The sequence below is a fragment of the Molossus molossus genome, unplaced genomic scaffold, assembly GCF_014108415.1.
Source record: "Molossus molossus isolate mMolMol1 unplaced genomic scaffold, mMolMol1.p scaffold_m16_p_20, whole genome shotgun sequence".
NCBI lineage: Eukaryota > Metazoa > Chordata > Mammalia > Chiroptera > Molossidae > Molossus > Molossus molossus.
In genome coordinates, this window is record NW_023425356.1 from 23,561,152 (window position 1) to 23,575,550 (window position 14,399).

At 47.0% G+C, this 14,399-nt stretch overlaps 1 protein-coding gene across 3 annotated transcripts in view; it reads left to right on the forward strand.

Annotated features, from left to right (window-relative positions):
- Nucleotides 1-13,070, forward strand: part of IL6R (interleukin 6 receptor) — a 52,196-nt gene extending 39,126 nt beyond the window's left edge. The window contains exons 9-11 of one of the 3 annotated variants that reach the window (XM_036272186.1): nucleotides 481-571; nucleotides 2,779-2,826; nucleotides 8,164-8,209. In XM_036272186.1, coding sequence (XP_036128079.1) covers nucleotides 481-571; nucleotides 2,779-2,782 — 95 coding nt within the window. In that variant the 3' untranslated portion in view covers nucleotides 2,783-2,826; nucleotides 8,164-8,209. Of the gene's footprint in view, nucleotides 1-480; nucleotides 572-2,778; nucleotides 2,827-8,163 lie in introns of all 3 variants that reach the window. The other 2 variants (XM_036272183.1, XM_036272184.1) reach the window with 2 other exon arrangements.
- Nucleotides 13,071-14,399: the final 1,329 nt, after the last annotated feature.

Consider the following 14,399-nt stretch of genomic DNA (forward strand, 5'->3'; position numbering starts at 1 on the left):
CTTGAGTACCAAGTGGGGAGACAGGCAAGAGACGATGCCCCATGGAGAACACTGCACCCAAATACTTGATTTAAAGCACCTAAGTCTTCCTGGCATCATCCTCAATGGAGCTGTCATCATTGAGGTCCCCAAAACTTTCTGTTTCTTGCCCCCACCTGTGCCTATGGGGGCAGGCTGCATACCACTAGAAAAGCCACTCTGAAAGGGAGTGGGAGTCTGTGGCTGGCCACAGTGCTCGGAAGCTCTGAGTTTGGGGTGTATCTCTATCATGTTCTGCCAAGTGGCAGAATCCTGGTCTGTCACACTCTGCTGGGAGTGATTCTTCTAGACTGGCTTTGGCCAGAAAGTTGGCAGGTGGCCTGCTGGTTAGCAGAGCTGGTTCCTCCTCCAGGGTGAGGTTCCTTTGAGACTTTTGATAGCACCCACTGAGTGGTTTATTTTTTTCTCTTCCGTCTGTTCCTCTTCTTTTTTCCCCTCTAGATCAAGTTTCTCCAGTACCTCTGTACACCTTCCTGGTGGCTGGAGGAAGCCTGGCCTTCGCATCGCTCCTCTGCATTTGCATTGTCCTGAGGTGAGATGGGTCCTGGGGTGGCCCTCGGGTGTTCTCATATTTCTTATCTAGCTAGCGCTGCCCGTGCTGGCATGGTGGCAATGAATTGGAGAGCCCCGAATAATTCAAGATGTATTTCAGAGGTCGGACTGACAAGGTTAGGTGACCTTAGATGAGGAGAAGGAAGGAGAGGGAGGAGTCCAGTCTGACCCTCAAGTGTCTGGCTTTGGCGATTGGGCAGATGGTGGGGTCATGCACTACATTAGGAAATACTGGAGGAAGGACATTTGAGTGAAAAATGATGATTCTAGTTTGGGACCACTGAGTTTGAGGTGCCTGTGGAAATCCCAGGTGGACATATTTGGAAGACAGTTCTGGTCATTGCTGCTTGCAGATGGTAGTTGGAGCCATGGCAGAGGATGGAACAAGGCCAGTGACAGTACCCTGTGGAATTCCAGGGGTCTGACATTGACGGCTATGGAGAGGAGGAGGGGCTGGGAGGAGGAGCTGGGAGGGGCTGAGGAGGGGCTGGGAGGGGTGGAGGAGGGGCTGAGGAGGGGCTAGGAGGGGCGGAGGAGGGGCTGGGAGGAGGGGCTGAGGAGGGGCTGGGAGGGGCTGAGGAGGGGCTAGTAGGAGAAGCGCCAGGAACACCTGGTTGTGGAAACCAGCAGGAGAGTGTTAGGCACTGAAGAAAAACCTAGGTTCTGGGATAGCAAGATGAATATGACCTTTCTTTTCCAAAAGCCACATACGAAAATAATTAAAGTACCATGTGAGAAACACCAGTATATACACAGGTAAATAAATCTCAGGTGCCTGCTCAGACCTCCTTGGGAATATTCCATGTCTCAAAACAAGCAAACCTAGAGGGTCACCTTTTTTTTTTATTCTCACTCGAGGACATTTTCCCATTTTTTTGTTCAGATAGAGTGGGAGGGAGAGAGAGAGAGAGAGAAACATCGACATGAAAGGGACACATCGAGTGCCTGCCACCCGCACGACTCAACCAGGGCCAGGGACAAACTGCAACCGAGGTACGTGCCCTTAGCGGGAACCGAACCTGGGTCTCTCGGGACCGCGGGCCGACACTAAGCCAAAACCGGCCGGGCTGGAGGGTCACCTTTGAATGCTCTGGCCATGGTTAGGAAACAGGCTGAGCTGGCACCCTGGCCGCTATGGCACCATACCCATTTCATCCCAATCTCCCTCTGTGTGGTTTTGTCATTCACTTTCAAGCTTGCAGAAATCAACTAACAGTGCTCCCAATGAACGGGCAATGAAGAAAACTTCCAATGTGCATGATTTTACTGCAGCAAGTTGCTCTTTTGCACATGCTTAAGCCCTACAAGAAGTCAGGCTGTGCCCTGACTTTGGGTGGTGGTTAATTATAATGATAGTGGAATGGAGGAGAAACTTCTGTGTCCTTCCTTTCTCTTACCTCGTGTGTAACTTTCAGAAGACTTTAGTTGGTGATTTTGGGAGGTGGTGTTGGAAGGTGTTTAAAGGGAAGAAAGGGTAAAGCCTTGGCAGAGAGATTTCCACATGTTAGCTCATTGGGTCCTCACAGTGATCCTGAAATTGCTTGACCACAAGGTGGTCTGAGCTAAAAGATGAACAAGATGACAACTCAGTGTTTTCACTTTGATTCACAATGAAGTGGTGAGCAAATTGTCCAAAGGGTGTGCAGAAGATAAAGTTCCTGATGAGTGGAGGTAGCTCCTTGGAGAAGCTGAGAATTCACTGTCTTTTTTTTTTTTTAAGTTATATTATTATTTTTTTGTTAATCCTCACCTGAAGATATTTTTCCATTGATTTTTAGATAGAATGGAAGGGAAGGAGGGGGAAAGGGAGAGAGAGAAACATCGATATGAGAGAGACACATTGATTGGTTGCCTCCCAAATGATCTTGACCGAGGCCGGGGATCGAACCTGCAACTCAGGTATGTGCCCTTGATTGGGAATCAAACCCACGACCCTTTGGTCCATGGGCTGACCCCCTAACCATTGAGCCAAACTGGCCAGGGCACACTGTCTTTTATGCCTTGGGGCCAGAGAGGGGCAATGCCAGCATTCAGGGATCTTCTGCTGCTGCCTTCTAAGGGATTCCTTGCCCCAGGCACACACTTTTGTATTCTATTTATATTTTTACCTTATTAGGGCTTCAACAGGCCTTTTTCATAACCTGCCACAGACCCCGTAGAGTAAATATCATGATTTTCACTTGACAGATGAAGAGGCTAAAGCTGAAAGAGGTGGAGTGATTACAGCTAGTAATGGTAAGGCCAAGATTGAAATCCAAAATTCATGCTCTTTGGATAGGGCATTTGAAGTCATTTAGTCAAATTCTTTAATTTTACAAATGAGGAAACAGCCGCAAGAGGTAAGGTGACTTGCCTAAGGACACAGTTTGTTATTAGCAGAGCCAGGACTAGAACCCACGTCCTGAGAGTCTCAGCCAATCACGCTAGCCTGCTGTCAGCTAAGAGGTGGACGCGGTTGGTCCTATCAGCCCACCATGGGCCAATGGCACCATTTACAAGTAACACCTTCCTGGTGGGCGGTTAATCACACCCCCTACTGGGGATTGAACTTGCAACCTGGGCATGTGCCCTGACTGGGAATTGAACAGGCAACCTTTTGGTGTACCATATGACACCCAACCCACTGAGCCATACCAGCTAGGGCCATAAGGCAAATTTATTTTAAGTGATAAAAATCCCCTCTATTCCTGAAGTCCCTATGTCAAGAGTCCGAGGTTCCAAAATGGTTGAACCACAGTGACTGTTTGGATGGCCATGTTACAATAGGCAGAATGTGAGAGGCGGTTAAAGTCCATCCTCACAGTCCATGATACCATACTTTTCTTTTTAATACATTATTTGGTGTTTCAAGTAAAGTGTAGTATTTTCCACTAATATCAGTGATAATTTATGAAAGTGTAAGTGTGCCGTTCAGAAAGGTGGGCCATCTCCTTAAGTGGATGTTATGACTTCCAGGAGCTGGTTCTCCCACCCCACTCCCCTGGTCCCACCACTTTTCTCTCTTCATATTATGCTGAACTGGGAAAATAGGATTCTCAGAGCAGAGAATTATTTTCTGTGCATTTATTAGAATGGACTGACACTATTAGGTGAGGACTTCCTATGTGTACATGCCTGTGATTTAGAGGCTTTGGTATTGAATGTTGTCTCATTTCAATATTTAAAAATTGCAGACTCTCCCACCTTCATGGTGGGGCCAGAGGAACCCTCGTGGCACCCTGGGCCATGGAAGGGGCCGGGTGCAGTGGGTGACCCTGTGGCCTTGGGGTGGGGTCACTTCCTCTACCTAGGTTTTATATCTTATTTTCTAAAAAGTGAGAGTTATGATGAATGTTTTCAAAACTTTCTTTCAGCCCAGGCAGTGTGGCTCAGTGGTTGAGCATCGACCCATGCACCAAGAGGTCACCAGTTCGATTCCCAGTCAGGGCACATGCCCAGGTTGTGGGCCAAATCCCCAGTGGGGGACATGCAGGAGGCCACCAATCGATGTTCTCTCTCATCAATGTTTCTCTCTCTCCCTCTCCCTTCCTCTCTCTTTAAAACCAATAAAAAGAAAACAAAACAAAAACAACTTTTTTTCAGCTATATAACCTTTTCTTTATTTAAACAACTTTTTTTTTATATCCTCACCCGAGGACATTTTTCCATTTTTGGTTCAGACAGAGCGGGAGGGAGGGAGGGAGGGAGGGAGAGAGAGAGAGAGAGACAGACAGACATTGACGTGAAAGGGACACATCGAGTGGCTGCCACCCGCACGACCAACCAGGACTGGGGACAAACTGCAACCGAGGTACGTGCCCTTAGCGGGAACTGAACCCAGGTCTCTCCGGACCGCAGGCTGACACTCTAACCGCTGAGCCAAACTGGCCAGGGCTATTTAAACAACTTAAAAAATATATGTTTTTATTGATTTTTGAGAGAGAGGAAGGGAGAGAGAGAAACATTGATCGGCTGCTTCCTGCATTCCCCCTACTGGGGATCGAGCCTGCAACCTGGGCATGTACCCTGACAAGGAATTGAACTGGGACCTCTCAGTCCATGAGACGGTCCTCAGACACTGAGCCACACTGGCCAGGCTACAACCTTTTCTTTAAACAAATATTCTGAAGCCCAAATATGTAAACTAGATAAAAGGAGAGGCTGCGATGCGTGAGGTCTGACAGTACAGCCCTTGTCTGTCTGCCCCACGCCCTCAGAGCTTCCTTGAGCTTAGTGATTTTTAGAAAGTGTTTCACTTACTTCTCAAAATATTTCAAAAGAAGGAAAGCCTATTTTTCTCAGTTACCTATGCCGTTGCTTTAAAAAAAGCTGAATATAGATATTGCTTTCCATTTTGGTTAAATAACATCAATTTTTATCCTCACCTGAGGACATTTTTTTTTTGCATTTAGCTTCAGATAGAGCAGGAGGAAGAGAGGGGAGAAGAGAGAGAAACATCGATGTGAGAGAGACACATTGAGTGGTTGCCTCCCACACAACCCCAATCGGGGCCAGGGACAAACTGCAACCGAGTCACGTGCCCTTAGCGGGAATCAAACCCGGGACTCTCCGGTCCGCAGGTCGATGCTCCAACCGCTGAGCCAAACCGGCCAGGACTATCAATAGAGACTTTGAAAAATTGTGATAAATAATTATTTGCTAAATACTGGCAATTTGCTAAATGTTAACACACAACCCGAAAGAAGAAAAATCTACATTATGCAAAGACAACCACTGTTAATTTTTTTTAGTTCCTTCCTTTTTATTGGAAACATACTCATATAGAAATACAATGTGTTTATCCATTTGCCACTATTAATTTTTAAAATATAAATGTGATTGAAGTCTAAGAAACATACAGAAAAGTTTACGCGTTGTAAGTGTACATGAATTTTCACAAGGTGAACACACCCATGCAGTCAGTACCCAGATCAAGAACACTTTATAGTTAATGAATTTCCTGAGTCTCTTTCCTCTGCATAGTTTCTTGTTTGCTTTTATGTAGCCATGATCATTGTGTATCTATAACTCTGGTTCCTGCCTTTTTAGTATTAATTATAACATAAGCATTTTCCACATTATCACAAATTCTTTGTAAGCCTCGCTTTCTTTAGCTGAGGATTCTTTCATTAGGCAAATGTCCGCAAGTTCACTGAACCAGCCTATTATTGGGCATTTGGGTTGTTGTTTTGCTTCTATTAAAAGCAGTGTTGCCCTGGCCGGTTTTGCTCAGCAATCAGAGCGTCGGCCCGGGGACCGGAGAGTCCCAGGTTCCGTCCCTGCTAAGGGCATGCACCTTGGTTGCAGTTTGTCCCTGGCCTTGGGGTCATGTGGGTGGCAGCCACTCAATGTGTCTCTCTCACATCCATGTTTCTCTCTCTCTCTCTTCCTCCTTTTCTCCCTCCCGCTCTATCCGAAGATAAATGCAAAAATGTCCTCGGGTGAGGATTGAAAAACAAAACAAAAACAGTGTTAAACATCTTTGTGCATAAAGTTTTTTTCACAGCTAGGTTTTTTCCTTAGGGCATATTCCCAGAAATGGAATTCCTGGGCCAGAGCGACTGAATATTTTGGAATCCAGAGTGTAATGACTTTGTCTTCCGTCTTCTCAGGCAGGCAGATAATTCCAGCCAAGGACCCAGCATAGCTCCAGTGAGATCTAGCTGTGCGCCCTTCCTGTCTCCCGCCTGCCTGGTGAAGTCCTCGGCAATATTCTATAGGTTGTTTATCCCCTTTGGGTGACACGCTAAGTGCCAGTAGAAGATTTGGAGCCAACTATCAATTATTGATCGTAAGAAGGACAGGAATAGCCTGTCGATATAAAAGAAACCTAAGGAAAATCCCCAAGCCTTGTTTTTGATTTGATTTCCCCTCCTGCCTCCCAGCCCTTCCCGGAGTGGCTGACATGGTGGGACTAAGGGAGACCCCCTCGCTCCCACTGGGCTGGTCAGCAGTATGTCAGTAGCTGACACCGTGGGAGCAGGAGGGAGGAGAGTTGCCCTGCACAGTCTCACAGTCAAAGAGCCCCTGCAGGAAGGAGACCTGGCTGCGCCTTTGAAGATTGCTATCACCACTTCATCTTTCTTGGGCTGTCAGGTGACTTTTCTCAGTTACTGAGCCATGGCCCTGGGCCCAGAGCAGTGCAGGGTGAACGAAGCTGTGATCAGAGAGATGTCTATCTCTCCTTCCTGTTTAACATCCACTTTCCTGTCAGATGAGTCACTTGTGCCCAAGTGGTGCCCACGGCTGAGGCTCTGAGAACTCACCAGAGTGGTGGGCGTGGACCGAGAGGCGTAGGGACAATTGAGGAGGATGGGGATGTCGGAAGCAGGAGGAACAGAAGGCTGTTCAGGGAGCAGTGTGGCCCTTTTCCTGCTGTTAAATGGCAGTTGCAAATGATTTGCCTCCTGCCAGCCTTAATTTCCCGAGAGGCCCATTTTCCTTCCCCACTGAAAGAATACTCTGTCTTTATTAACCTTCATCGGAGGATATTTTTTTCCATTGATTTTTAGATAGTGTGGAAGGAAGATAGAGTGAGAGAGAAAAACATTGATGTGAGAGAGACAGATTGATTGGTTGCCCCCTGCATGGCCCTGACCTGGGCTAGGGATCAAACCTGTAACTCAGGTATGTGCCCTTGACCAGGAATTGATCCTGAGACCCTTTGGTCTGAGGGCTAATGCTCTAACCACTGAGCAAAACAGGCCAGGGCTCTATCCCTCTCCCTCTTTCTCTCCCCCTCCATCCTTCCCTCTCAAAAATGTTTTTATTGCTTTTAGAGAGAGAGGAAGGGAGAGGGAGAGAGAGAGAAACATCGATTGGCTGCCTCCCGCATGCCTGCTACTGGGAATTGAGTCTGCAACCCAGGCATGTGCCCTGACTAGAAATCGAACCAGCGACCTCTTGGTGCTTGGGACGACGTTCAATCCACAGAGCCACACCAGCCATACTATGTCTCATTTAAGTAAATGGATTTGGGGCTGATGATGTGTACCTATGGCCAGCCTCTGTAAGAGAACAAAGTTCTCAGTGCTATAACGGGACACTCACGGCCATGTGTGCCTCAGGCTCTCCATTTGTAAATTTGTAAACAATACATATGTATTCTCTTGGGATGTTTTTTACACTCCCAACTTCTCAGATTATTGTGTAATTCCTGGTGATAAAAAACAGGCGATGGGCCCTGGCAGGTTTGGCTCAGCGGTTAGAGCGTCAACCCGCGGACTGGAGAGTCCCGGGTTTGGTTCCTGCTAAGGGCACGTACCTCAGTTGCAGTTTGTCCCCATCCCCGGCCCCAGCCAGGGTAGTGTGGGTGGCAGCCAGTCGATGTGTCTCTCTCACATCGATGTTTCTCTCTCTCTACCTCCCTCTCTCCCTCCTGCTCTATCTGAAGATAAATGCAAAAATGTCCTTGGGTGAGGACAAACAAACAAAACAAAAACAACAGGTGATGGAATAAATAGTTATTACTCTTTTGAGCTGAAAGGCGGGACTGCCAGGCCCTCAGCGTGGTCAGCTGTGGGTGTTTTTCACTCTGGTGCATCACAGAGGGAACTAAGCATCTGTGTGGTTTGTCTTTGTGTGTCTGTGAAGGTTAAAGAAAACGTGGAAGCTGCAGGCTCTGAAAGAAGGCAAGGCGAGCATGCACCCACCCTATTCTTTGGGACAGCTTGTCCCTGAGAGGCCCAAGCCCACCCCCGTGCTTGTTCCCCTCATCTCCCCACCAGCGTCCCCCAGCAGCTTTGGATCGGACAATACCTCGAGGCACAGCCGACCAGATGCCGGAGGACCACAGAGCCCTTATGACATCAGCAACAGAGACTACTTCTTCCCCCAGTAGCTGGCTGGTGGTCCTGGCAGGCTGGAGTGGCAGACCTGCCGCCCTGTGTGGATGACAAAGCACAGCTGGCTTCTGGCCATCATCTCAGCTCATCTCAGGTACGTGGGGCCTCGGGCTTCACTGTTACAGAGGGGCCTCTCAGGAGGCCAGTCTGGGTGCACACGGGTTTGCTGCGCCTGCTCAGAAGGAGGAGGTGGGCGCGTTTTTGAACCACTCTTCCCTGAAGCCTTGCTTAACGGCCCTGGGCAGAGAGCGGTGTCAAGAGTCCACTGGACACTCAGGTGGGCAAAGCCGGGTGCTGCAGAGGCCTCGGACCCTGGACTTCGTGTGGACAAGCTGCCGGCTGCTTGCACACCTGACACAGCTCCGCAAGCTGCACCCTCAGGACGTGGGGTGGATTTCCAGCCAAAGAGCCCGCCCCGCCGCCTGTCTCCTGGCCCACTGCACCGTTTCATCTTCTAGCTCAAGCTCTTGAAACCCAAGTGCCTTCAAAATTCAATTTTCCTAGGCGTGAGGAAGGCTTGTCCTCAGTCTCCCAGGCTGGGGAGGCTGTCCACTGCCTTTCTCCCCACGCTGGGAAGACAGCTGACTGACGGCGAAGGTAGATGCTGTCTCAGGACCAGGTGCTTTGAAGCGGAGTTGCAATTAGTTCCTCATTAGCATTTTGCTAAATGTGAAAGCTTAACCCTAGGCACCTGCTGAATCCAGAAGCACCTGCTGGGACTTAGTTTCCCTCTCTGGATCCCAGGACTCGGGAGGAGAGAAGCAGAAGAAGTAGGAATGTGGGGACAGGCTCTCTACTCATAATAACGGAGCCGAGTGACACGGAGCCTCTGGAAACCCATCTTCTCCTTCCTCCTGTCCCCCGCCCCCCCAAAAGGAGAACTGGCATGGGGGAGGGCTCCTGTCATTGGTGAGATCGAAATGTTTGACTCCAGCCTTGTTTACTTTGTTTTCACCTGAGCCTGAATAAGGAGGGAAGACAACATTTATGTGAAAAGACAGAAGAAAAGACGGCAAGAATGTATTTTAATTTGTTTTTTAAAGAACTGCTGACTTTTTTCTTGAGAGGGGGGAAGAGCCCGTATTAGCTGAGGTTCAGTATATAAAGAACTTGGGGGAGAAGCACAATCATTTTGTTTGGCACAAAACTGAGTCAAGTGAAAAAGGAGGAGGAGAAAACATTATTTTCCCCGATTAGAGAAGACACTCTGGTTTCATTCTAAATTTTGTTTTTGTCTTAAAAAGTGAAAAAAAAAAAAAAAGCCTGCTTCTCTAATTTAGGGGAAAAAACAGCTTGTTACTGCTCCCCCTAGCGGCTGTGAAGGACAGTGTCCTGCTTTTGGTGGTGATGCTGGGAAGCTGGCCTCCCAAGACTACCAAGCAGGGTCAGGTGAAAATGCCACCCCTGATAGCCATGAAGCCCGGTTATCAGAGGGAGGGAGATTCAGAAAAAAAATCCCCTTAGTGCCTTCCTCTTTTTATTTAGTTCCTTGAATTTGATTCAGTTCAGCTAGTATTGAAGCTCCAGATAACCCTCTAGCTGTGACTTGGAGATGAACCCACTTCAGCTCACTTTTCTGTCTGGGCTTTGAAAATTCAGTGATGAGAGTGGTTAGCCAGACAAGTACTCTCAAGTTATCATGGGGTGTCCCAAAATGAAGCTGTGATTAAAATCAGTTGTGTAACCATGGTCTAGAAATTTACCAGACCACAAGCTTTTCTAGTAGTCTACCTTTTAGAAAAACAACCACTAGCACCAGACAGGTGGCAAAGGGTGAATGAAGATGACCGTGTTTTACTTACTCTTTGCTGGGTTCACACTGTTACTATCTTGGGCAAGTAGTGATTTTCATTGCTGGCTTTGTCAAGTTTCAGGCCCTGTTGCTGCTTTAGGCAACTCTCTTAAGTTGACAGAAGCCAGGCAGGTGGTGGTATTTTTTTTTTTTTTTTCTTCTTCTTCTTCTTCTATAGTTTCTTTGAGAACAGCAAAAATGCTGTGACAGGGAAATATAAAAAATGAGACTCTGCATGAGAAAGGGTGATTCTGCCCACGGTTCTTAACTCTTTATGAGGTTTTAACCACATGTGGTATTACCAGCGCCCGGAGGAGACGTGCTAGTGGAAGATGTGAAATCCAGATAGCTCATGATCCCTGACAGCTAGGCAGCTTTGATCTCCAAATTGTTATTGCTTTCATTATTATTGTAACGGAACTGCTTTTTTTTTTTTTTTTGTATTGAAGAGGGTTTTTTTTCCCCTTTACATTTTTATAAGCTAGTGTAAATGAAGGAAAATATTTGTCTTCTCTGGGTAGTGGGCTTTGCTCGTTGTACACAGGTATACACCCTAAGCTTTCTCTGTCCTTGAATCTATGGTCAGTGACCCTGTGTTTCAACCCACAGGTCATTCTTACCTGTGTTTCTACCCACAGGTCATTCTTACCTGTGTTTCTGCAGCTCATGCTGCCTTTTATCCTCAACAATGATGTACTCACCTCATACGTGTATCAGTCTGCCACAGAGCCAGATGTGAAATGTTGGGATGGTGACAGTTTATATTTAACATGACAACCTATCCTGCTGGGTTGGAGAAGTTAAAAAAATATGCTGGTTAAAGGTCTAAACTAAAGTGGTCATTAATTCTTGTAGCATTAATAAACTATGTTTTCAAATGTCAAGGGGGTAGCAGTGGCTGTGTCTACGAAGCCACTGGTAACTCAAGAGAGCCCTTTGCTCCGATGGAGCCTGAGCCCCCCTGTGGTTTCTGCCAGGCACTGGGTCACTCTGTCCTCTTCATTTCCTGCTCTCCTGGGGAGAGGGGTTGTGGGGAGAAAGCACCATTCCAAGACGTGGAATCTGCTGCTGGGACGGGGCTGGGAGCTCACCTGGTGGTGAGCAGAGCCCAGTGGAGCATGGAAGAGTGGTCATGGTTTGTGGGTTTCCTGTAGAATGTTCAGGAATGTCTTGCCCTGCTGCTTTGGTGCTGAGCTATAGTGCCTCCTCTAAGGTTGACTCAGCTGGGGAGGAGTCTGGCATCCAGCTCCAGGTGGAGCTGGTGAGAAATTTATCTTAATCTGGAGAAGCAGGGGCAACTGTTGGTCTTCAGACCACGAGCACGGGACTCGGCTTTCCCATGTGGGCGGTGGGGCTGTGGCTGGGAGGCCAGCTGGCTCGGGTTCTGCGCCGGGCACTCCTGAGCGCCCCCTAAAGGTCCTTCCAGCATCATAGCCTCTGTGTGGCCCGGTGCATTTCTATGGCATCCTTACTGATTTTTTTTAATTTGCTAATTTTTATTTTATTTTTTTCCATTATGGTTGACATTCAATATTATTTTGCCACCTTAATAATTATTAAGGAACATTGTCAGTTTTATGAATGTAGGCTCAAACGAAGGTCTGCTTTAAAGGAAAGGCTTGGGACAGCATACAGCAAGAGTGTTAATTCAGAGAGAAACCATTTTTAGGTGGAGAGCACACATCTGTTAAATAAATACCTCAACTTTTTCTTTTGGAGAGAAATAATAGCTTTAAGTTTGTTTTTATTTTTTTACCTAATTACCTATAAGCAAATACCAAATGCTGATGTCTGTATATGGGGCAAAGGGTCAGTATAATGTGTTGTTCAATGTTTTTTTCTTTCTTTCTTTTTATCAGCTATTTTGCATTTAAAGTGAAATTTGTAAGTGAAATAAATAATTTCTAAAACTACGCTTGAGATGTAATTATGCTTTGGGCACCTGGGTCATTTAAAGGAAATATTTGCCTGATTAGTGAGGGGAAAAGAGGGAGGAAAGATGGGTTTAAAGTTAAGTGGGACCATTTTGGAGTGGACCTCCCCTTAATGCAGGATGCTATTACCTTTGGATAAAATCAGATTAGTTTAAGAAATAAGTAGCAGTTTCTCAAAAGACACTAGTTATGAAAGTATTTCCCAAAGTGAGCCCTGGGGTTTCTGGAAGGGGTGTGGGTGTCTCTGCCATGTTTACCAGCACCACCGGCTGACGGACCTGTGGGGAAGGAAAAGGAAGGGCCGTTATTCACCAGGAGACTGTTTATTGGACTGGGGGGTGTTAACAGATCACAAAGGCAACCCTGCACTCTTGATCATCAGATAGCCTATATCAGCCCCCTGTGGTGAAGGGTCTTGGTAGCACAAACTTGGACCACAGCCATCCTACATGTTCTAGACAGAGGAAAGCCATCGTGAGGCTGCTCTGTGGATAAGAGTAACTGTGTAAACAGCTCGGGGCTCAGGAGGAGGACACTGCAGGGAAGCCTGGAAATTGTGTAACTCAGACTGAAAGTTGAAGTGTGAGGCCCCACTGTGCGCCTCCCAACCCCATCTCGGGGAGAGGAAAGCTGTAGGGCTGAACCTACATGCTGTCTCTTTGGGGATCTTTTTTGAGGTTGGTCTCTGTCTTGCAGAAAGGGAACAGGAAACAGATGTCCCCCGTGGTGGCCAGGCTGCGTGGGCCATGCACCGGGTTGCAGGAGTGGGCACAGGGAGCAGGAAATGGAAGGAGGAGCCTCCCTCTTCCCTACAGCATCACTGTCAGGGTGACATGGTTACAGTGCTGTTTCCAGAGGAATTTGGGAGAGCAGATGGTGATTATTGTAGAGGATGGTAAGGAACACTCAGTTATTGGAGCCGCTTAGGAAAGCATTCTCCTTATTCATTGAGGCACAGGAGACCAAACCTTTTTCCGGATCTGTGAGAAGGACGGACTAGAGGCAGGAAAATGCCATTCTGCGGCGCAGATGTGTGCTGCGGAAAGGCTTTAAGCTGCTGCGTGCAGGGGCTGGGCTGGGACTCGCAGCCTCTCAGGTGGCCAGGTGGGCTGGCTGCGACCTGTTGCTCAAAGAATCATGGACAGTGACAGCGAGCCCTGCACCAACCTTCAAATACTGACCAATACCTAGATTCTTTATGAAAGTTCCTGTCTTTTGCAGATGTATGTCACTTAAAAAAACAAAAGAACAGCAACCTGTCTTGTCCTATTTCATACCAACAGTTTTAGGTGACAATCCAAAACATGAATAAAATCCAGTTTTTCAGTAAAATCATGGAATACTCCTACTATAGGTGTATGTAATGTTTAATCAAGAGTGTTTCATCCAAGATAACTTTAAATTGCTTAGTATAACTACCCAATGTCCATAGGAAAAAAGTATATTGAGGAATGGGATGATGCATTTTCATATTTTATTGTGATTTTTTTTTTATTGTTAATCCTTACCTTAGAATGTTTTTCCGTTGATTTTTAGATAGAGTGGAGGGAGAGAGAGAGAAACATTGATGTGAGAGAGACACATTGATTGGCTGCCTCCTGTATGATCCCGACCAGGACTGGGGACCAAACATGCAACCCAGGCATGTGCCCGTGACCGGGAACCAAACCCATGACCCCTCAGTGCACAGGCTGACACTCTAACCGCTGAGCCAAACTGGCTAGGGCTCATCACGATTTTTTTAAAGAATGGAATTTATTTAGAGGACAATCGTGTTTTACTTAGGTTTTTATTTTATTGAGGTATAAGAGACATTATATTAGTTTCAGGTGTACAACATAATGGTTCTATATTTGTGTATACTGGTGATCACCACAGGAAGTCCGGTTAACATCCGTCACCGTACCTCATAGGTAGATAAGTTTTCCTTGTGATGAGAACTTTCAGACTGCCCTCCCAGGGCTGCTTACAGATGTGCAACACAGCATCATTTATTATAGTTGCCATGCTGTCCACTACACCCTGTGATTTATTATTTTATAACTGGAAATGTGTACCTTTTGATCTCTTCACCCATTTCGCCCACCCAATCCTGGTTTTTAAATGTATGTACTGCACAGTAAGGGTTTTTAAGTGATGAGCTATGTAAGTGGGACGTGCCAGAGTGGGAGACCGTCTTCACGTGGGCAGCACATGTACCCGGCAGGGCACAGATACAACGCACACTAGTGTACAATGCAACCATCACATCAGCAGGGA